General features: G+C 42.0%; 1 protein-coding gene across 1 annotated transcript in view; it reads left to right on the forward strand.

Annotated features, from left to right (window-relative positions):
- Nucleotides 1-23,861, forward strand: part of CCDC73 (coiled-coil domain containing 73) — a 140,685-nt gene that overhangs the window by 94,694 nt on the left and 22,130 nt on the right. The window contains exons 13-14 of the mRNA XM_067532112.1: nucleotides 9,783-9,893; nucleotides 17,147-17,278. Coding sequence (XP_067388213.1) covers nucleotides 9,783-9,893; nucleotides 17,147-17,278 — 243 coding nt within the window. The remainder of the gene's footprint in view (nucleotides 1-9,782; nucleotides 9,894-17,146; nucleotides 17,279-23,861) is intronic.

Raw genomic sequence — 23,861 nt, forward strand, 5'->3', positions numbered from 1 at the left:
CTAGTAGGAAGCCTTAGATTAGGGACTTTTATCTATTGAAATGGAAGAGATTCTCTGTCTGGTCCATAATAAGGGGTTTCCAATACAACATGTGCTAGACTACTTGTTATACCTGAAACAACAAGGTCTTGCCATTAGTTCTGTCACGGTTCACCTAGCAGTTATCTTGGCTTTGCACCTCCCCATTGATAATCGTGCTGTTTTCTCCAGTCCCATGTCTATCAAGTTTTGAAAGGTCTGGACTAGTTATATCCCCAAGTAGAGGATCTTGTTTCCCTTGTGACTTAAACTTAGTGTTGGCAAAACTAATGAGTCCTCACTTTGTACTGCTGGTTACCTGTTCGTTGCTCCATCTTTCAATGACAGTAGCCTTTTTGGTGTCAATTACCTCAGCAAGAAAAGTAGGTGGATTAGGAGCTCTTATATTTCATCCACTGTATACACTGTATTCTACGAGGACAAAGTATGCCTTCACTCTTAACCAAAATTTCTCACTGGAATAGTTTCTCATTTCCACATCAGTCAGGCAATGTGTTTACTAAATTTCTTCCTAAGCCTTATGCTCATCCTTATGCTCCTCATGCATGAGGAGAGACTCCCTTTATTGGATGTTAGGAGAGCATTTTAGCATTTTGCATGGACAGGAGTAAATCATTTAGCTCATCCTTTCAGTTGTTTGTGGAAGTTGCAGAAAGGATGAAAGACTTTCCAATCTCTTCTCAAAGAATTCCGTAATGGATCTCCATACATATACGTTTTTGCTATGACATGGCCAATATAACTCCATAGAACAGAGTGTTAGTGCATTCAACCAGAGCACACACAGCTTCTGCAGCCTTTCTAGTTCAAGTGCTTATTTTGGACATTTGTAGACCTGCAACTTGGTCTTCATTTTGCATATTTTTGCTACTCATTATACCATTTCTCAACAGCCTAGAGGTAATGCCAGATTTGGACTGTAGTCCTTTAATCATTATTCAGGTAGACTCTGATTCTACCTCCAGGCTTCTGAGTCACCTGAAGTGGAATGTTCATGTGCAATCACTTGAAGAAGAAAAACAATTACTAACCGATAACTCTTATTCCTCAATTTGTATTGCACATGTCTAATTCATGACCCACCCTCCCTCCCCTGTGTATTGGAGTCTATCTGGTAAGAGGGAACTGACAGGGGTTGGGAGCAGCTCAGCCTTTTATACCATCACACAACAGCAGTGGGTGCATGTGCCACCCCAATGAGTACCCCAAAGGAAAAATCTGGTGCTCGTGTACTGGGCGCGAACAGACATGAAGTGGAATGGACACGTGCAACACATCTCCAAGAACAGTTATAGAACAGATTAGTAGTTTTTTAAAAACACAAATGTCCTAGAGTTCAGGGCCATTTGTTGGGCTTGCACAGCATTCCTTCCACTCCTGAAAAGGTTAACTATTCAGATTATGACAGACAGAGATGTTTTATATCAACAGAGATGTTTTATATCAACAGGCAAGAGGGAGCAAGATCCATCCCCCTTTCTCAGGAATCTGCATCTATGGAATTTCTATATTTGACATGAAATTACCCTAAAAACCTTTCACTTACCAGGCCTGCAGAATGTTCTGGCAGACCACCTGAGCAAGCAGTTTGGAAGTAACCAAATGTGGTCAGTAAAAGATAAGTTCATTAGATGGGGTAACCTTTTATGGACCTGTTTGCAATGAAAAAGAATAAGAAATGTCTTAGATTCTGCTCCAGAGGAGTAAGTGCCAGGGTTTTCTATCAGGTGTGTTCCTGATCCCTGGGTTCCAGGACTAATGTATGCATACCCTCCAATCCCATTAGTTTCAAGAGTCATCAGGAAACTCAGACAGGACTCAGTCAGATGATCATACTGGCTCTGGCCTTGCTAAGGCAGGTCTGAATCTCAGACTTGATGAATCTCTCCATTTGATCTCCAGTCCAACTACCTCTCCGGCCAGATGTAATCTCTAATTCAGAGGGGCAAATCTTCCATCTGGATCCAACTTTTCTGAACCTCATTGCACGGATGCTGTTTGGTTAACAGCAGTGGAAGGGAGCCGCTCTTTATGGATCCAGACTATACTTATCCACAATAGAAAGGACTCTAGAATGCAAACATACTCTGCCAAATAGAAGGGTTTTACTATCTGGGTCCAGCAACATCAATTATTTCCAGCTGATACTCAGATACCTGCTATACTAGACTACCTCTTGTCCTGGAAGAGTTCAGGACTGTTTATGATCTCTTTAGGGTCCACTGACAGCCATTTCAGCTCACCAGCTCCTATTCAGAATCATTTAGTATTGGGTGTATCTTCCAGTCAGGGAGCCTCCCCCTTCCTGAGATCTCAACCTAGTGCTGACAGAGTTGATGGGTCCACACTTTGAACTCCTAGCTACATGTACCATTTCCCACCTATCTATCAAAATAGCCTTCCTGATAGCTATAACATCCACTAGAAGGGTAGAAGAGATACAAGCACTTAAGGTGGGATCTCCCTACACTGTATTTCAAGGACAGGATGACTTTGAAGCCTCACCCAAAATTTTTGTCAAGTTTCTGACTTCTATATTAACGAAGTATAAGGTAAAGGAACAGGCTATATCATTGCAGAGACTACCAAATAGGATTTCTACTTGCATTAAGTTATACTGTGATTCTGGGAATACATTGTCTATGAGTTGCTCGATCATTCTGTTGAGCATCACTCTTGCCAATATCTTCCCTGCTATGCACAGGAGGGAAATCCTACAGTGATCTTTGCAACTGGACTGTCATCCTTTCTTTTATACAAGTGGACAATTGATGCATCTTTGAAATCCTGGAGCATGAAGCCCTGTTTCCAAATACACTGGAAGAATTGTGTAAGTTTTCTGAGCATGTAATCGCCCCCTCACTTAAGGATCTCAGCTGTATGCCATCTGGTCCTGGGGATTTCCCTGATCACACCTGTATGACGTCTTTGCTGACCTCATGTGGTGAAGGGGTAGATCATGTGCTACTAATATTTCTCGCTGAGGGAAGTCATCCAAAGCCTCTGTAGACATGTTAGAGGGGAAATTTAGAAGAGAGTTGAAGTATTCTGTCAGCAGTTTGCTCTTCTTTGTCAGGAGTTTGCCACCATCTGCAGAGTGGATACGTGTACTTCCATTTGGTACAATGCTGTAGACAGCTCTAAGACCCTGATAAAATTGTTTGATGTTATGTTTGTCAGCTGCTTCTTGTAATTCACTGGCTTTCTCTTCCCACCATTGATTTTTCATTTGCTTTAATCAGGTTTGAACTTGATGTTTGGCCTGGAGGTAGCAGGGATACCTGCAGATGAATTATCAGCAGCGTATGCACTGTGAAACATGTGCATCTTGTCCAAAACTTGACTTATCTCTGTATCATTTTCATCAAACCAGTCTTGGTGTTTTATTTTGATGAAACTGAGAACCTGTGTACTTACGGAGTATGTGGCATCACAGAATTCAGTCCATGTCTTTTCACAGTTTATGTCCATAAAGGTGGAGCTTGAGAGTTTGGCAGCTAATTTCTGTTGAAGTTCTTCTTGGGACACAGATCTTTGAGTTTGGCAGTGTTTAATTTCTTTGGAGGTTTCTGTCTGCACCGCCACTTTTTCAGCTGGACATGGAGCAACATCTGGCTTCTGACCAGTCTATGATCACACCAGCAGTCTGTTCCTCTCATGGCACAAGTGATCTATAGGTCTTTGAGGTCCCTCTGTCTTATAATGATGTAATCCAATAGATGCCATTTCTTAGATCGAGGGTGCATCCAAGTGGTCTTGAACTTATTTTGCTGCTGGAACATGGCATTGGTAATTGATAAGTTATGTTCAGTACATTTAGACAAGAGCAAAGGTCCATTGGAGTTGGCTTCACCAAGGCCATGATGCCCCAGCACTCTACTCCATGAGGGTGCATTGCAACCAACTCTGGCATTAAAGTTACCCATGATTATCAATTTGTCATTGCAAGGGACATTCTTTATTGCCCTGTCAAGTTGCTCATAGAAGGCCTCCTTGACGTCATCAGTATAGGTCATGTTAGGAGCATGCACACTGATGATTGTGGCATGTCTTCCCTTCACAAGGTTTATGCAGATAACCATCAATCTGTCGCTAATTCCTTTTGGGAATTTGTCCGTGTCATTTAATAGCTGTACCTAATCTCCAACCTGGAGGACCAGGTCTGGTCCCTCCTCCACAGACAAATCCATCCTGGTTGAACCTACCAGGAGCAAAAGGCCCCACTGACACAGACTCTGGGAATCATTAGGGCATGCAAGCTGTCCCACCATGACAAGGCACAGACACCAAGGGACAGTAGTTCACCATTTACACTAGTATAAACCTGCAAATGACCTGTGTCCCATGCTGCAGAGGAAGGTGAAAAGCTCCCAGGATCTCTGCCAATCTTACCTGGAAGAAAATTCTTTCCTGACCCCAAATGTGGCCATCAGTTAGACCCTGAGGATGTGGGCAAGACCTGCCTGGCAGATACCTGGGAAATAATTCTCTGTAGTAATTCAGAGCCCTCCCCATCTCCAGCAGTTGGGGACTTTTGCTACTGGCAGTTGCCAATGTGCCACATGCCATCATAGGCAGTCCCATCATGCTACCCTTCCATAAACTTATCAAGCTCAGTCTTGAAGCCATTTAGGTTTTTTGCCCCCACTGCTCCCCTTGGAAGACTTTTCCAGAACTTCACTTCGCTGATGGTTAGAAACCTTCACCTAATTTCAAGCCTAAACTTGTTGATTGCCAGTTTATAGCCATTTGCTCTTGTGTCTCCATTGGTGCTGACGTTAAATAACTCCTCTCCCTCTCTGGTATTTATCCCTCTGATGTATTTACAGAGAACAGTCTTCTTTTGGTTAGGCTAAACAAGCCAAGCTCTTTGAGTCTTCTCTCATAAGGTAGGTTTCCATTCCTCAGATCATCCTAGTTGCTCTTCTCTTCATCTGTTCCAGTTTTAATTCATCTTTCTTAAACATGGGAAATCAGAATTGCACACAGTATTCCAGATGCCTCGTATAATGGTGCTAACGCTTCCCTGTCTCTACTGGAAATACCTCGCCTGATGCATCCTAAGACTGCATTAGCCTTTTTCATGGCTGCATCACATTGATGGCTCATAGTCATCCTGTGGTCAGCCAATACACCCAGGTCTTTCTCCTCCTCTGTCACTTCCAACAAACCCCAGTTTATAGCAAAAATTCTTGTTAGACCTTAAGTGCATGATCCTATTCTTTGCACTATTAAATTTCATCTCATTTCTATTACTGCAGTTTACAAAGTCATCCAGATCTTGTATGATATTCTGGTGCTCCTCCGCATTGGCAATATTTTGTGTAACCTGCAAATTTTATTAGCACACTCTCACTTTTTGTGCCAAGGTCAGTAATAAAAATGTTAAATAAGGTTGGTCCCAAGACTGATCCCTGAGGAACTCCACGAGAAACCTCCCTCCAGCCTGACACCTTTCAGTCTGATCCCTTGTAGTCGACCCTTTAGCTAGTTCCTTATCCATCTTTCAATTTTCATATTAATTCTCATCTTCTCCAATTTAACTAATAATTTCCCATGTGAACTGTATCAAATGCCTTACTGAAATCTAAGTAGATTGGATCTACTGCATTTCCTTTGTCTGAACAATCAGTTATTTTTTCAAAGAAGGAAATCAGGTTGGTCTGGCATGATCTACCTTTTGTAAAACCATTTTGTATTTTATCCCAATTACTGTTCACCTCTATGTCCTTAACTTCTTTCTCTTTCAAAATTTGTTCCAAGACCTTGCACACAATTGAGGTCAAACTAGCAGGCCTGTAGTTTCCTGGTAATTTTTTTCCCCTTTCTAAAAATAGGAGCTATATTAGCAACTCTCAAGTCATAGGGTATAACCTCCTGAGTTTACAGATTCATTAAAAATTCTTGTTATTGGGCTTGCAGTTTCATGTGCCAGTTCCTTTAATATTCTTGGATGGAGATTATCTGGGTCTCCCAATTTAGTCCCATTAAGATGTTTGAGTTTGATTTCCACCTTGGATGTGGTAATTTTTATATCCATATGCTCGTTGCCATTAGCCACCCTGTCACTACCCCTAAGCTCTTCATTAGCTTCATTAAAAAGTGAGGCAAGCTATTTGGTTAGGTGTTGGGCCATGTTTAGATAATCTTTAATCTCCACCTCATCTTCAATGCTTAGTGGTCCCATTTCTTTCTTTCTTTCTTTCTTATTTATATGTCTGTAGAACCTTTTAGTATTGGTTTTAATTCCCTTTGCAAGGTCCAACTCTACTTGGCTTTTGGTAGTTCTCACTTGACCCCTACATTTGCTGACCTCCAAGAACTAGCTTTCTTTGCTGATCCCTCCCATCTTCCATTCCTTATAGGCTTTCTGTTTTCTTTTAATCACCTGTATGAGATGCTTGCTCATGCAGCTTGGTCTGCAATCCTTCCCTCTGAATTTTTTCCCCTTGCTTGGGATGCAGGCTTTAGATAGCTTCTGCAACTTTGACGAAGTAATTCCAAGCCTCCTCCACATTCAGATCTTTGAGTTTTTTGGTCCAGTCCACTTCCTTAACTAATTCCCTTAATTCTTTAAAGTTAGCTCTTTTGAAATCAAGGATCCTTGTTTCAGATCTATTTTTGTTTATCCTTCCATTTAGTTTAAACTGAATTAACTCATGATTATTCAAACCAACCAGTTCTTATTCTACAACCAGTTCTTCTATGAGTTCCTCACTACTCACCAAAACCAAATGGCATCATCTCTTGTTGGTTCAGCAACTATTAGATGAAGAAATCTGTCAGCCATCACATCCTGGAAAATCTGGGCCCTACTATAATTAGTAACACTTGTCCTTCAATCTATATCTGGGAAGTTAAAGTCTCCCATAATCACACAATTCCCAGTAGTATTTATTTCATTAAAAACATTAAAGTGGTCTCTATCCATATCCAGATTGGATCCTGGTGGTCTGTAACACACCCCAAGCACTATATCAGGAGAACCTCTGGTAGTTTTCTTCCCCAAAGTGATTTTGGTCCAAAGAGACTCAGTCTTATCCATTCCATCACTTCTAATTTCTTTGCAGTCTACCTCATCATTAATATACAATGCAACTCCACCACCTTTGCCTCTATTGCTGTCTTTCCTGAATAGTCTGTGAATAGTCATGACTACTATTCCACCATGTTTCTGTTATCCCTATAATATCTAGTTTCACTTCCTGCACCAGTAATTCTAGTTCCTCCTTTTTGTTACCCAGGCTCCTTGCATTGGTGTACAAACATCTTAATTTAAAGTTCTTTTAATGAGTTGTGCCGATCTCCATCCCAGAAGTCTATTTCCCCTCCCTACTCAGGTGGAGTCTATCCCATGAGAACTATCCTCTGTTCATGAATGCCTCCCAGTGGTCAAACATCCCAGGGCTTCCTTACAGCACCACTGCCTGAGCCATCTGTTGATCATCATAATCTTGTCTCATTTCATTCTCATCCACGAGGGACAGACAGAATCTGTCAATATGTCAATATCTGATGCTCATTTTGACAGAGCTGTCTTACAGTTACTGTTTAGGTAGACTCCAAACAGTCCCTTCCTGTGATCTAGGTCACTGCTTGCAAGTCACCAGAAGTGGAAAATATATGGAAAAGCACTTGAAGAAGAAATGGTTACTTACCTTATAGTACCTGTGGTTCTACGAGCAGTGTTGTTCATATATATTCCAGCATCTTTCCTCTTTCCCTGCTACTATGGAGTCTTATAACATCTAGATTCAGTATTGACAAAAGAACTGGGGTTGGGGTCACACCATCCTTTATGCCTTCAGTTGGGAGGCATAAGGATACTTGGGGTGCAGATGCAGCCCCAATAGACACTGCTGGCTGAAAGAATCTGAACTCAAGTGCATGTGCACCAAGAGTTGAATATATATGGATAACACATTTCAAAGAATCACAATTACTGTAAGGCAAATAACTGTTTTATGCAACTTTTGGAAACATGTCAGCATATTTCTTGCTGTAAAGGTACGCTTTCTTTAAAAGTATGTGTAGGAAGCTTTGGTTGATCCCCCTCAACTTCAGAGGTTGGTGTCATTTTCTGGATGTCCTTCAGACTTTAAATATATATATATATATTTATAATTGTAATAAGCTACTTCAGGTAGTGTGTTTTACAGTACATTAGTACTTCTGTGTTAGCAAGACAATTCCGTTACACAACTGAAGGATGCCAGTATTTGGCAGCCACCACAAAAATTATATGCTAAGCAGGAAAACCTAAATGCTTCAGAATGCCAGTATCCTAGCCAAATTCCACTTTGAATAATTACCATATTTTTTTTCACTTTGTCCTAAGAGTTTCTGTGATCCACCCAAGAGCAGGTTGTACATCAGCTGTGGATGATATGATTCCAGGGTATAAAGGGTCTGACCCACTGCCTACTGAAGTCAATGGAAAGCCAACTTCAGTGGATGTTGGATCAGTCTTATAGTTTATATAGTACTATGGGATGAAAGGTAGTATATAAATACAAGATTGTATTATATCAGTATTATTATTCAGCACAGGGTACTGCTTATCTTTTCTTATTGTTTAATTAGGTAGGAGTTAGTATACTTTCTTCCACAGATTATGAAGTAAGCTTCTCTCTATATATATATATGAGCAATTATAGTTTTTCAAATGCTGTATATTATATTCATACTTCAAATATTTTTATAGTGTGGATACATTAACTTGACAGTGATTATAGGCATGTTAAGATTATTGATAAGTAAATCAAGAATTTGATATTTTTGTAGTTAAAGGTAAAGTAGAAAATAATTCCTTTGAAAGAATGCGTTTATATCTGACATTTTTCAGGAGTGGTTTCAAAGAATTACAGCAAAATCCTGTAAATATAGTGATCATGTAGTTACATGCATTAGAACTGTTTACATTTTCAAATGTGTTTGCATCATCTTTATAGAAGGTAATGGATGCAGTAAGCCTTTTATCTTCTGTACTTTGTTATAAAAATATGATAGGATAAAAATTTCAGCAGTACTGGAAAGATGGGTGAGAACTGTTACTGTTGATTTACATGAGCTTGCTTTTAATTTATCAATATGACAGTAAAGTTGACACTGAGTAAGCCCAGAAACATTAGAAGCACAATTATGACAGCATAAAAAATTTAATAGCATATTACTATTATTTTTAATTCACTTTTATTCAATTTCAGTAAACCAATAAAAATAGTAAATAAAAAGAGGGTAATCAGACATACACTATATATTTGATATTCCAACAGATGTGTTTTATAATTTTAAATTAGAAAATAGAAATTATAGAAAATGTTATTAAGCAAGTTTGAATATAAGCTGTGATAACAAAAAACAAAAATATTTTCTTTGGTTATACTGTAGTTTTTTCCATAAGTACACTGGGATTTGATTGTGCTACATTTCATATTTCTCAGCTCTGCACTTCATATTACTTTTTCAGCGCATTAAAACTTATGCAGTGAAACTGAATAATGGCAAGTGTTTTTATACCCTTTTATAGCCATTTCTTTTTCAATAACCTCCCCCTGTTTCCTGTTAGCTAAACTATAAGCACCTTTCTGTTAATTTATGAAAATTATTGTTGAGTGAGCACATTATCACTGATCTGTATGGCACTTTCAGCATGTTAGAAGCAAAGGTCCAAGCAACATAAAACACATCAAAATTCATTAATGCGATATTGATTATTTTTTGGATAATTAATTTTATTGCAGACCCTTGAAAGAGATAATGAGCTGCAAAGGGAGAAGGCAAAAGAAAATGAAGAAAAGTTCCTTAATCTTCAGAATGAGCATGAGAAAGCACTAAGAATGTGGAAAAAAGATGTAGGTTTATTCAATTAAATGTTAGTGTAGTAAAAGGTTTTTGAAATAGTCTAACATTTCAAATAATTCTTAAAAGCCATGAAAATATTGCAGAAAAAGTATGAAAAAGTAAAATATTATTTTCTTTCCTGGACACTCCAAAATTCTGTCAAAAATATTTTAAAAGATTGATTTAGTAGAAACTCCATTTGACTTCTGCATTTTAGAAGGCCATGCACATATCTTTTTGAGCCTACACCACAGAGGCCAAATGGAGGCTTTTGTTTTGTTTGTTTTTTAATTTAACCTTAGCGCTTAGATATAGTTCCAGAATTACGCATTTGTCAACCACTGCTTACATCTGAGGTATCCAGATGTTTCCTGAGCAAGCAGCTTCCAGCATGCACTTATGTATTTTGCATTTACATTGGCTGAATTATATTTCTATTACATAACTTTGTCATACTATCCAAGTATATTGTCATAAACACACCTGTGTGAGGAAACTAGTCTTTGTTCATAGTTTTCAAACCTATTACATTTTTTTCAGGTACAAGGATTTTATCATATATATGCTTTTAAAGTGTGTATTAATGTTTCAATTTTAATTCAAATTTCCAACCAACAAATAACTGGAATTTTTTTCCAATTAGAAAATTTTTAAAAACAACTAGACCTAGTTGGAAAACAACTACATTGGCAACACTTTTTCTACAAAGCAATTTTACAGCCCCACAGCCTGAGCCCACAAGTTCGAGTCAGCTGACTCAGGCAAGCCACAGATATTTAATTGCTGTGTAGACATACACTCAACACACAGATTTTAGACACATTTCCATCATCTCATACTCTCTTCTTGCTATAGGATGGGTTTTGTTCACCATTTATTCCAACTTGTAAGACTCAAATGTGTAGACAGTGGTAACTGTGGTGTAGATGTTTGGGCTTGAACTGGAGCCCAAGCTCTGGGAGGGTCCCAGTACCCAGGCTCCACCCTGAGACCAAATGTCTACAAAGCAATTTTTAGCCCCATGAGCATGAGTCAGCTGACCTGGGCCAACCACGGCCATGCCACAAGTCTTGTACTCCACTGAAGATGTACTCTGGTGAAGGGGATAAGAAAATGGGCTGGTTTGGTTTATAGCATTCAGAGGCACAAATTATATCATTTATTTCTATTGTAAGGTTTCAGATATGTTTTTCTTTTTTATTATAGTTCATCTTAGTTTGAAAAACTGTTGATATATCTGTAAAAATATTATCTTTTGTGTTTCCATCTGTAACAAAGATTCTTCTTCGAGTGATGTCCCTGTGGGTTCTCCACTTTAGGTGTCTGTGTGCCCCTGCTCTCATTATCGTAGATTTGTAGTAGCAGTGCCCTGGTTGGGTCATGCATGTGTGGTCCCCATCTCATGTCGTCTTGTCGGTTAACTGGCGTTGTGTGGCCAACCCCTCCTCAGTTCCTTCTCTACTGCCTTTGGCTCTAGTCGGAGCTCCCGCAACACCTCTTTGCTTATCTACCTAGTGTAGTTTTCCACAGTTAAATTTAGTTAGTTATTTAGTTAGTAGTAGATATACTTACTTCCTTTTATCCCCATTACTTTTGTTTGTTTTTTTTTAAACTAACAAAAAATCCTTTCTTTTATTCTCCTTAGAAATAGTTAGGTTTCCTTTCAAATGCTAGAAGAGACCCTTATTCCCCTCCAAATGGGGGGAGAAATATTTACCTCAGGGGCATGCCTGACTCCTGGGGTTTAAACACTACATCTCCTGCAGGCTCTCTACCCCAGTCTCAGATGAGTACTCACATTGTGTCCACTGTTTAGGTGAGAAACACATACCACAGAAGTGCTCACACTGACAGTTTAAAATCCTGAGCTAGGAAAGTGAGAGACCTGCAACTCAAACTCCTTCTCATGGAGAAGTCTCTGAGACCAGCTTCTGAGCCAGAAGTAGAAACATCTTCAGGACCAGATCTCATTCAACAGCCCATCCTCCATGGCTCAGACTAAAGAGCAACCCACTAAGAAAACTTCAAAAAAGCAGGGAACAACTCCACTGGTACTGGACTCTGCCAAGAAATGGCGTTCCCCAAACCAGCAAGCCATGACAGTACCAACCGCACCAGCTCTGCCTACAGCTGAAATTGCAAGACCTTCTGGTACCATGGGTACTGAGAGATCTAAAGACCCTAAGTAGGGTAACTCTGGTACCAGTATCACAGGGAAACAAAAATCCGATACCTTGGGCCAACAGAGCCAACCAAACGCTCAGCACCCAGTCTCTCCACGACACCGCAGACTATCCAGCGTACAATCGTTGGTACCAACTCCTCATCACCCCATGGTACAAATTCCATTGATGATTCAAGAATTCCTGAACCATAGAGATCTAACAGTCACTTCTACTTCTGAGTCTCCCATCTTCAGTACCGAGGTAGTTCCGGTACAGATGATACCAAGTGCCACCACCACTCCACCTCATTCAGCCCCATCATTTTCCAGTGATGAGGAGGATGAACCTGAGGAGGAAATATACTCCTCTCACGAGTCCGTTCCAATCCACAGGTCTGCCAGTTCCACCCATCATCACACAGGGCTCATCATACTGGTCCCAAACAAATACACTGATACGGACATCTATGGATGACACCAATGCCCTTTCCACCACAATGGGCATATTGGAACCCACAGGCACGATACCCAGAACAATACCACAAACACGCCAGCCCACCTAGGACGAGCTTACAACACTTACCCTCACATTTGGTTCCAGGGCCATTGGAGCACAGTAGAGATGTGACCGAAGAGGAAGAATCAACCTCAGATCAAGAAATGGCCCAGACATCGCATTTTTCCTTGTCTTCCCCTGATGACACCATCATGCCACCCCTCTCAATACAGGTAATGATTTTAGATATTTCCTGAATTTATCTCAGAGCGTGGCCAATTCTCTGAATATATCCCTAGAAGAAGTCCATGAAAAACAACACAAACTTCTAAAACTGCTTGCAGACAGCCACTTCAGCTAAAAATCACCTTACCTATGACCAGCACCATAATGGAGCCAGTTAATACAATTTGGCAGACCTCATCAACAATTCAACCAACTTGCAAACAGTCTGACAAGAAATACTATGTACTGGCAAAGGGAACGGAATTTCTATTCTCCCATCCTGCACCAAACTTTGTGATGGTGGGTGCCATCCACAAACAGGGCAGACAACACCACCCCAAAAATACACCTTATGATTAGGACTGGAAAAGGCTTGACCTTTTTGGCCGTAAAGCCTATTTCTTGGTGACTTTACACCTTAGAATCACCAATTATAAAGCACTGCTGGCCATATATGACCATAATAACTACACAAAACTTTCAGAGTGTATGGAGTTTATTCCTGAGGAAAAGAGAGAACAATTTAGATCCCTTATTTCAGAAGGGCACCCAATATCCTGAACGGCACTAAAAGCCGCCTTAGACTCAGCAGACATGGCTGCAAGATCCATAGCCACAGCTATAGTCATGAGGAGAGCATCCTGGCTCCACCTCTCTGGATTCCCTAAACAAGTCCAGTCAATGGTGTAAGATCTTCTGTTTGAAGGTCCAAAGCTCTTTGCCTCCAAAACAGACGAGTCCCTTCACACACTGAAGGACTCTAGGGCGGCACTTGGATCCTTGAGCATCTACACACCTAGAACCAAGAGAAGACAGGGAAAATATTACATGGTGCAACAATTCTGGCCTACTCCTTATACAAAGCATAGGCAATATGAACATCAAGGCTGCAAACAAAGACCTACTAGGAGATGACAACTTCCTCCTCAAAGTACCACACCCCAACAAACGCCATCCAGACAGCAAATTTGAAATGTTGGTTGAGGGCCCGAGAACTCCACCTCTTCTAACATTGGAACCATCTTCCATCTCTCAACCATTTGTAGAGCATCTGTTTCCCTTCCTCCCAATTTGGCAAACCATCACAATGGACATATGGACATTAGAGAGAGTCAAGAATGGATATCCATATCTTTTATTCCCCCCTACACACACACCTACCCTCCTTCCCTGTCCCTTTTCAGGGACCCCTTTCATGAATAACTACGCATCAAGAGGTCAACCGTCTCTTACACTTGGGAGCAGTAGAGTTAGTACCAAAAAAATACAGAGGGAAGGGGTTCTACTCAAACTATTTCCTCACACAGAAAAGGACAGGAAGGTGGAAATGAATTCTCGACTTACGGTGTCCCAACACATCAAGATGATCACATTAGCCACCATCATTCCAGTCCTAGAAAGACGGGACTGGCTCTTGGCCCTTGACCTTCAGAATGCATCCTTTCATAGAACAATTCATCCATCACGTCACAGATTCCTTCAATTTACTCTAGGCCCAGACCATTTCCAATACTAGGTCCTACCATTTGGTCTATCAACTGCTCCTCGAATATTCTCAAACCTTCTAGCCATAGTGGCTGCCCACCTTATGATTAAAAGAAAAACAGAATCATGATATTTCTGTATCTAGACAATTGTTACTGAAAGCACCAATGCGATAAGAAGCATTAGACACAACCAAAAAGACAGTAATGCTTTTTACATGACTAGGCCTCCAAATAAATACACAAAAATTTATGCAAATACACCAATACAAGAACTGGAATTCATCGGCGCTTATCTCAAATCGCCCGAAGCCAGAGCATCCCTACCATGACACTGATTTATCACTTTGAACAACCTCATCTCCACAACACTGAACACTCCTCAGATAACAGCCAGAATTTGCCTCCCAACTACTGGGCCACATGGCCATGACAACTTTCGTGGTCAAACACGCAAGGCTGCACATGAGGAGCCTGCTAACTTGGCTCTGCACTACCTACTGTCCACAGAGGCACAGCTTGAACAAACTCATTACAATGCCAGACAAGATAAAACAATCACTACTCTGGTGGACACAACTGGATAAATGTCTTCCTCGGGGTGCCATTGTTACGTGACTGCCCAACAATCAATGACCATTACAACAGACACATCACTCCTAGGATGGGGAGCACATCTGGACACCTACTCCACCCAGGGCCATTGGTCACCAGCAGAATCCCTACATCATATAAATGTCCTAGAATTATGAGCTGTTCACAATGCATGCCTCCACTTCCTCCTTAATCAAGAACAAGAACAAAACCATACAAATTCTCACAGACAACGTGGCATGCATGTTCTACATAAACAGACAAGGAGGTGCATGCTCACAGTCCTTGTGCATGGAAGCCACACGTCTATGGAACTGGTGCATCACATACAACATCCATATCACAGCATCATACCTACCTGGAACTCAAAACATCACAGCAGATGTGCTAAGCAGGAACTTTTCTCAAGATCACAAGTGGGAATTGGACATGCAAGTACTACACGACATATTCAAGCAATGGGGATTCCGAACCATAGACTTATTTGTGACTGCACAAAACACCAAATGTCCCCAATTCTGTTCCAGAGTGGGACCAGGCCTTCATTCCTTGAGTGATGCCTTCCTTGTAGAATGGAATGCCCCACTCTGATATGCTTTCCCTCCCATTCCCCTCCTGTATGAGTGCTTCGCAAAATCAGGCTGGAACATGCCACAGTAATTCTAATTGCTTTGTCAGACATGGTTCCCTTATCTTCTCAAAATGTTGGTATGCAAATCATGCCACCTTCCCCTTCTTCTTCGTCTCCTCTCCTAGGACTCAGATCAGATCCTTCACCCAAATCTAGAAACTCTCGATCTCAAGGAATGGCTGCTCCCTGACTACGAGGATCAAAAAATAGCCTGGGCAGAGCAAGTACAGAATGTCTTACTAAATAGTCATAGAACAACTACCCGACACACATACCTATTGAAATGGAGAAGATTTGATAATTTGTGCCAAAACAAACAGATCACACCAGCTTCTGCTCCCCTATCCCTGATATTGGACTATGTATAGAGTTCAAGAAATCTGGTCTCTCTATGAGTTCAGTCAGGATACATCTTTCTGCCATTATGACATTTCACCACAAAGTAGACGACCTACTTATTTTTGCACACCCAGTAACAAAGAGGTTTCTTAAAGGTCTCCACAACACTTACCCATAGGTAAGAACACACCCCCCATCTTCAGACCTCAACCTAGTTCTTCGATGTCTCTCCGAATCCCCATTCAAACCTTTGGCGACTTGCTCTCTCCTCCACCTTTCAGTGAAGGTGGCCTTCCTCGTTGCAATCACATCAGCCAGATGGGTAGGAGAACTTGGATCCCTCATGTCAGCCCACTCTACACAACCTTCTTCAAAGATAAAGTGACCCTAAGGCCACATCCCAAATTTTTACCTAAAATGGTTTCCTCCTTTCACTTCAATCAACCTATCCATCTACCTACATTCTACTTTAAACCCCATGACAACACAAAAGAATCCTAGATGTCTGTGGAGCATTGGCATTTTATATAGACAGAACAAAACCATTCTGCAAGTCTGCAAAACTGTTCCTATCAATCACAGGATGGTCCAAAGGAGATGCCATATCTAAGCAGAAGCTTTCCAAGTTGATCTCTGACTATATTAAACTATGCTATCATCAACATGACCTACAACCCCCCCAAAGGGGTTCATACACATTCCACCAGGGCAGTGGCAACCTCGATAGTATTCCTCAACAACACTCCCATTGAGGAAATCTGTAAAGCTGCAACCTGGGCCTCAGCCCATACATTTGCACAACACTATGCAATAGAACAACTTTCAAGTTCTGAAACACAATTCGGACTCCCCGTATTGTCATCTGCCACAACTTCAACTCTGAAGCCCCATCCATCCACTATTGGGCACTGCTCTGAAGTCACCTAAAGTGGAGCACCCACAGGGACATCACTCAAAGAAGAAAAGAGGGATACTCAACTTGTGAATTAACTGAGGTTCTTCAAGATGTGTCCCCCTGCGGGTGCTCCACTACTCTCTCTTCTCCCCTCTACTTCAGAGTTTCATACTATAGCTCTGCAGTAGAGAAGGAACTGGAGGGGGGTTGGTTGCACACTGCCAGTTAACCAACAAGTTGGCACAAAATGAGACTGTGAATGTGCGACCCAACTGGGGCACTGCTACTACAAATCTCTGATTATGAGTGCATGGGCACACAGACACCTAAAGTGAAGTATCCCCAGGGACACACATCTCAAATAACTTTAGTTACTGCACAAGGTGAGTAAGCCTCTCTTGTGTTCACTTATTCTGTGACCCTTCAATGATTATAGGAGGAAAACGTGAGGAGAGAAATGGATGCTATTAAAAATGAGCTGGTATCACTTAAAGACACTTATGGCCATCTCCAAGACTGCCACCCTCTTCAGAGAGATCAGCACACTCAGCAAGAGAAAAATCTGCAGGTAAAAATGAGATGCATTTAATGGTTGCAAAACTTCACATTACTTGTAAATAGAGGCTTTGGCAATGTTTGCAATTGTGCTGTGAACTCCACTTAATCCAGTGGTCCTCAACCTATTTACCCCTGTGGGCCACATCCAATACTATCTGTATGGCCCTGAAGATGTCACATGGGCCACAGCTGTGTGCTGATTGGGCCACGGGTTGAGAACCACTGACTTAATCTAAGCAATTTAAACTTCTATTTTGCTATATCCAATCATTTCTCCAACATAATGATCCAAGAACAGTCTGAAATTTACTGATCATACAGTAGGTTTTTCCCTGTTGGTCAAGCCACTTCTTTCCCTCCTGTTGGATCCAAACAATGTCCTGGGACCACCAGTGCCTGCTCCATTCCAACCTCCAAGCTCTGCATCTAACAGCGTGGATGTTTCATGGTTGATGCCCTTTAAAAATTCCTGCTCCAAGGACATTCAAAACGTGGTTCTGAATAGCAGAAAGCACCCTCAGCTAGAAACACCTGGCAAAGTGGAAGCACTTCTCCATTTGGTCTCATAGGAAAGGTGTATCTCCAGAACAATCACCCCTGGACCTCATACTGGACTATCTTCTAGATCTAAAACAATTTGGCCGTTAGCTCTATAAGGGTGCATCTGGCAGCTAATTTGGCCTTCCATGTCTGAATGGATAATAGATCCCTTTTTCCCAACCCCATCGTCACCCAGTTCCTAAAGGGTTTGGCCAGATTGTACAAGCAAGTACAAGACCTCATCCCTCTTTGGGATATGAACTTAGACCTAACAAAATTGATGGGACCTCCCTTCAAACCTCTTGCAATTTGCTCCTTCTTTCACTTTTTGTTGAGGGATGTTGGTTGCTCCTCCCCCTCTGTGTTAGAGGGAGGCCATGCTGCCTCACTCAATCCCTGCCTACTGACAGGGGGTGTGCCAAGTGGCAGTTAAGGGGGTTGGCAGGGTAAGCAAGTAGTCTCTAGCCCTGATCCTCAGGCAGGGCGGGGCAGGCAAGCAGTCTCTAGCCCCTGGCCCTCAAGCAGGGCAGTAAGGGAACAGTTTATAGCCCCTGACCCTCAGGCAAGGAAGGGCAGGCAAGCAGTTTATTGCTCACGGCAGGGGTTTGAGCACCTCCGCAGTCTAAGGCTCAGGTAAGGGACAGCAGGGGGCAAGGAGATGTGGGCCTGCCCAACTCCACCACATCCCAGCCCAGGCCCCTAACAGTGGGGAAGTGGTCCACCACTAGGATATTGGGAAATCCCACTGTAACATGCTGGCTGGGGTGCAGGCCCCAACACAGCTGAATTGCAGTTGGCTGCTCCTGGACTACCTCCTATCCTCTACCTGGATTGTACCTGGGTCCACAGTTACCCTGGGGTATGTGGGATTACCCTGGGGTCAGTTACCCTAGGGTATGTGGCCAGTGGCAGTCCTGGAGGTTCCCCTGCATGCACAGACTCTCCAGTGTGCAATGCATCTCTAGGCACGTCAGCGAAGGCAGCTGTCTGAGTCCACAGAGCATCCTCTGTTACCCTGGGGTAGGTGGCCAGTGGCAGTCCTAGCAGTTCCCCTGCAAGCAAGGACAGGGTGTCTCTGGGTGCAGCAGCAAAGGCAGCAGCCTGGAGTGAGCTAGATGCATCCCTCTCCCCCTCTGTCTCAGCTCCAACTGAGCAGGAGGCCCTGCCTTTTCTACTTCCTGTCCCACCCACCCACTTCTGGTGGGAGGGTCAAGGTTGGTCTGGCTCTGCCCACTTGGTTAGGGAGGGTGGTTCCTCCTCCTCTGGCTTGGAGGGAGACCACACCACTTCACTACACTGCTCTATGAAAGTGGCATTTCTAATGGCAGTTACCTCCACCGGAAGGGTGGGTTGAGTTGAGAGCTCTGGTGTCAGAACCCTCCCCCAATACAGTTTTCCATAAAGTTTATCTTCACACTCACCTAAAATTTCTTACAAAAGTAGTCTCTAATTTTCATGTTAACCAAGCAATCTATTTACCCAGATTTTTTCTGAAACCTCATACACATAAGGATGAGGAAAAGTTTCACTTGGTTGTCAGAAGGGCTTTAGTGTTCTATCTGAAGCATACTAAATCTGTCAGATCCTCTACAAAACTGTTTGTATTGGTAGCAGATAGAGTTAAGGGCCAACCAGCTTCCATGTCTAGAATCGCTTTCTGGATCTCTTTGTGCATTATGCTACCAACTGGCTAATACAATTCCGCCAGGTAGAATGTTGGTGCATTCTACTGGAGCGCAGGCATCTTTTGCAGCTTTCCTGACACAAGTGCCAATTCTAGACATTTGTAAAGCAGTAATTAGGTCACCAATCCACACGTTCACTTCTCATTACACAATTTCCCATCAGTCCAGAAATGGTGCCTGTTTCGGACGGGTTGTCTTACCATCATTATACAGATAGATGCCAAACTGACTTCCATTGGTTTTTGCTGATGAGTCATCTGCAGTGGAATTGTCATCTGCAATCAATGAAAGAAGAAAAACCAGTTACCTATCTTTCTGCAACTGTTGTCCTTCAAGATGTGCTGCACATATCCATTCCACCAGCCACCCACCTTGCTCTCAATCAAAGTCTATCTGTTGTGAAGGAACTGAGAGAGGTTGGAAGCAGCTCCACTCTCTAATACCAGCCCACAGTGGCACATGGTGACAGAGGGTGCTCAAGATACCCTGACGGGATACCACTGAAGGGAAGAAATCTCCAAAATCTGTGCATGGGGCATGCACATTCCTACAATGGAGTGGACACGTGCACCACGTCTCAAAAAACAATAGTTACAGAAAGGTAAGTAGCCGATTTTTTCCTGTCCTGCTGCTGGGACAGTGCTGCTCTCTTTAACTCAAGCTGAATTGTAAGGATACAGTCCAGCCTTTTATAAACTACACAGTGAAAAGAATCTGAGACATAACCTTATCCTTAGAAGGGGTATCCCTATGTACTCTTTTTTTTTTGCACCCAGCTTTCAGTATAAGTTATAAAAGGATTTTTTTGTTTCTTTTTAAATTCAGATAACTGTTCCCCTCTCCAAGAAAAGAGTAATGTCTTCAGAAACCAAAGTTGCATGCATATAATTTCACTTTCAATGGTTCTGAAGATAGCTTTCATAGTCATAGACTTGGGTAATACAACAGAGTTTTCAATTATGTGTTTGTGTATGTGAATTGACAGTAAGATGACACAATTATAACCAATTAGCATTTGGATGGCCCTTAAAAGGGACATTTTTCATGTATAGTATTTGTGGGTTAGCTTTTCTCTGCACTTTTTCCCTTGTCAGCCTGTCTCTAATAAGCACAATATGGCCAATAGTGAACTAGAAATTAGACTGGAAATGGGCATGTTATGCAGTGTGTTGCATGGGGAGTTAGCTGCATCAGTTCCGTTAATGTTTCTTTGAGGCATGGGGCTCCAAAAAGCATGTTTTGATTTTGAGTGATATTAAGACATGATCTTATATATCATGTTTTGAGTGTACAATCAAAACCCCTTATCAATCATCCACGATAAACTGTATTATGAAATTAACATGGTCCTACGTATTATCTGAGAGTTGTCTGAAAGTAGATAAGCTTAAAGCATGTGTTTATAAATGCCAAAAATGTTTGGGGATTTCTTCTAAATATATATCTTATGGCCTATTGCCATACCACTTTATGCTGTAAGGTCATCAGATCTCACATGCTTAGTCAGATCTTCAATGGAAGACTGCCAAGAAAAAAAAAATCACAGGAGCTGCAGGAAATGGTGATTCAATAGGTTGCACTTTTCCCTGTATCAGTAATTAATCAGTGTCCAGCATAATATAAAAGGCCTTTACTGTTGAAGGTGACATCTTTTGAATGGGACTTAAAACTAAGGTCTTGACTAATGCTCTGATCCTACAGACTTATGCGTGTGCTTAAATTTACACCCTGTAAATAGTCCAGTTGAAGTCCATAGGACTGCTCATGGAACATAAAATTAAGCATGTTCATAAATCTTTGGAGGACTGAGGCCCAATTTTGGCCATTAAATAACCAAAAGCCCTTTTCATAAGTGTAACAAATCTTAGATCCAGTTCTCTGGCCAAATTCAAATTTGATTAGTTTCATGCTACCTATCCTAATTTCCCCTACATTTTTAGTCATGCACTATATTGTATTGTATTTGTGCACTGTTAAATAACTGCCACATTCCATCCTAGAAAAGGCTGCACTTTAATTAGAGGCTATTGTGATTCCTGTGCATATACACTGATGTTTTAATTTCTTTGGTTCAAAAGGTTCTGTATAAATCTAAGATCATAATACGTGCATGCAAACATATTGCTTATTTTTTATTATTTCTTTTTATTAAGAGTTATAGGCTAACTTTTAAAAATGGCCTCTAGTTTGGGAGTCTTCATTTTTGATCATTGAACTTTAGACATCTGGGGCCTTATTTTCAGAATTGCTGAGCATCCACAACTGCAATTGAAATTAATGGCAGTACAGGTGCTCAGCACCTCTGAAAATGAGACCCCATGTTGGACCCTTAAAATTGGAGGCCACATTTGAAAATTTGAGCTAACTGGGCAAAACACAATAAAGATTGGTCTGAGGATATGCAAATGACATCTCATATAAGATTCCGTCCCTTCTTCCAAGGAATTTATTTTACAGGTCCACTGCACAGACATTGCACAATGGACTGGAGCAGTAAGGAAGTGTAGTGTGAATACAGTGTTGGCATGTCTCACAGTTTTATTGTGAGTCTTGCAATTTGGTGTATTCCTTAAAGCCCCAGCTGCTGGAATCAAGAGATTGTATGAGAATCTCAGCTTCTTCTTTGAGTAGTGTCCCTATGGGTGCTTCACTTCAGTTGTGCTTACATCCCATGAACTTTTAATCAGAGATTTTTGATAGTGCTCATTTGGCCCATGCATACATGCTAATACCCCTATGCCCCGCTCTGAGGTTACATAGAGCTGTATGGGCGAACTGCCCTCAGTCCCTTCTCAAATGCCTTGGCCTGAGACAGAGCATTAGTTTGCCTTACTAAATAAAGCTTGATCTTAGTCTAGTTATCTTAATTGTTTTATTTTATTTTGGGGGAAGTTCCTTTTCCATGCCTTCTTCTTTTTAGGGAGCGCACCTTCCCCCTTCAAGATAACTATTGCGCTGGAGCATGCCAGGCTGAACAGGCTTCACATGGTGCTATAAAGCTCGGTGGCCAAGGCAGGCTAGTGGGCAGTCCAGAGCAGTAGTCAAGTGAGTGCAAGTGTTCGAGTAGCTGGCAGATTAATACATAACAGAGGCAGTCTGGAACAATGGTTGGAGTTCTAATAGGGATCAGTAGCCAGAAAGCCAGTCCAAGGGGTTGTGTCAGTGGGTTAGGGAAAGGAGGTCAGGCGAAGAAGCAAGGCAATAATGTAGGCCAAGTCTAGGCAGCAGCCAGAAGGCAATGGTCTGTTGCTCAGACAGCTTCCACTTACTGTTAGGGCCTTTGTACAGTACAGGTACCTAGTGAGAGTGCTGCCTGTCCATCCACTAAGGTTGTTAGGCAGAGGCAGTGGTTCAGTGCATCACTGTGGTGCAGTGGCTAAAGATGACGCCTAAGGACTTGGTGGGATTAAGTTCCATACCTGGTCCTGAAAGGTACATCCCTTGCCACAAAGACATCCTAGTCAGTGATGGGCATTCCTGTTATATCTGCTACTTGAGGGATTCTCATATCCCACAAAGGTGCTCCATTTGATCTGCTTTTAAAGGCAGGGCAAGGAAGAATCGGGAGAAAAAATAGAAACTCTTAATGATGGAGCAATCTCTCCATCCAGCCACAGATTCAGGCCAGGAATCCTTCCCTGGACTTCGTTCTTTGAGTGAACACAGTGCCCCATCAACTTTGGCATGTTTATCTGTGACAAAGCCATGGAGAAGACCCATAGAAAAAAGACCAATATTCTCTTAAGGTGTCTATCTCAAAGGGAATTTGGTCCCCTCAAAGTAAAACTGCAGCAGAGACCTCTCACCCCATTCTGGGTATCGCTGAAGCTCTAGCCACTGTACCTGGTGACGTTGTACCTGGGTCTCCAAGCTCCTCTGAGAACAGGGGCACCAAGCATGCATTGGTACTGAAACCTTTGGTACCACAAAAGCAGGACACTGCAGCAAGAGAACCCAAGAATTCCACCTCTAAGAGAATGGTACCCACAACTCCTTTTGTAGTGTCTTCATGTAAGTTGACAACTATAAGATGGCCTTGGTACTGGGAAGATGCCATGTTTTTCATACAGTCTCAGTGCCTCCCAAGACATTCTCCTCAGTACCAACTACTTTTTGGCCAGAAAAGACTTGCCAGAACAACATATACCCTCAGTGTCAACAGTGGAACAGAGCCCAGTTCTTCAAACCCACCATTCCAAGGACCTGTTTTGGAGGAACCAGAGTCTCCCTTGTTAGTGGGTACTGAATGATTATCAGTTTTGAGACAGGCACAATCATCGAGTTGGGACCCTTCCCCAATACCGCCAGACTCTCCGAAACTTTCAGAGAGTAGTGGGGCTCCCTCTCTTGAAGAAGAGGAATTCTCTT

This window comes from Emydura macquarii, unplaced genomic scaffold (assembly GCF_026122565.2).
Source record: "Emydura macquarii macquarii isolate MOO-44397 ecotype Brisbane River unplaced genomic scaffold, CSIRO-AGI_Emac_v2 contig_3240, whole genome shotgun sequence".
Lineage (NCBI taxonomy): Eukaryota > Metazoa > Chordata > Testudines > Chelidae > Emydura > Emydura macquarii.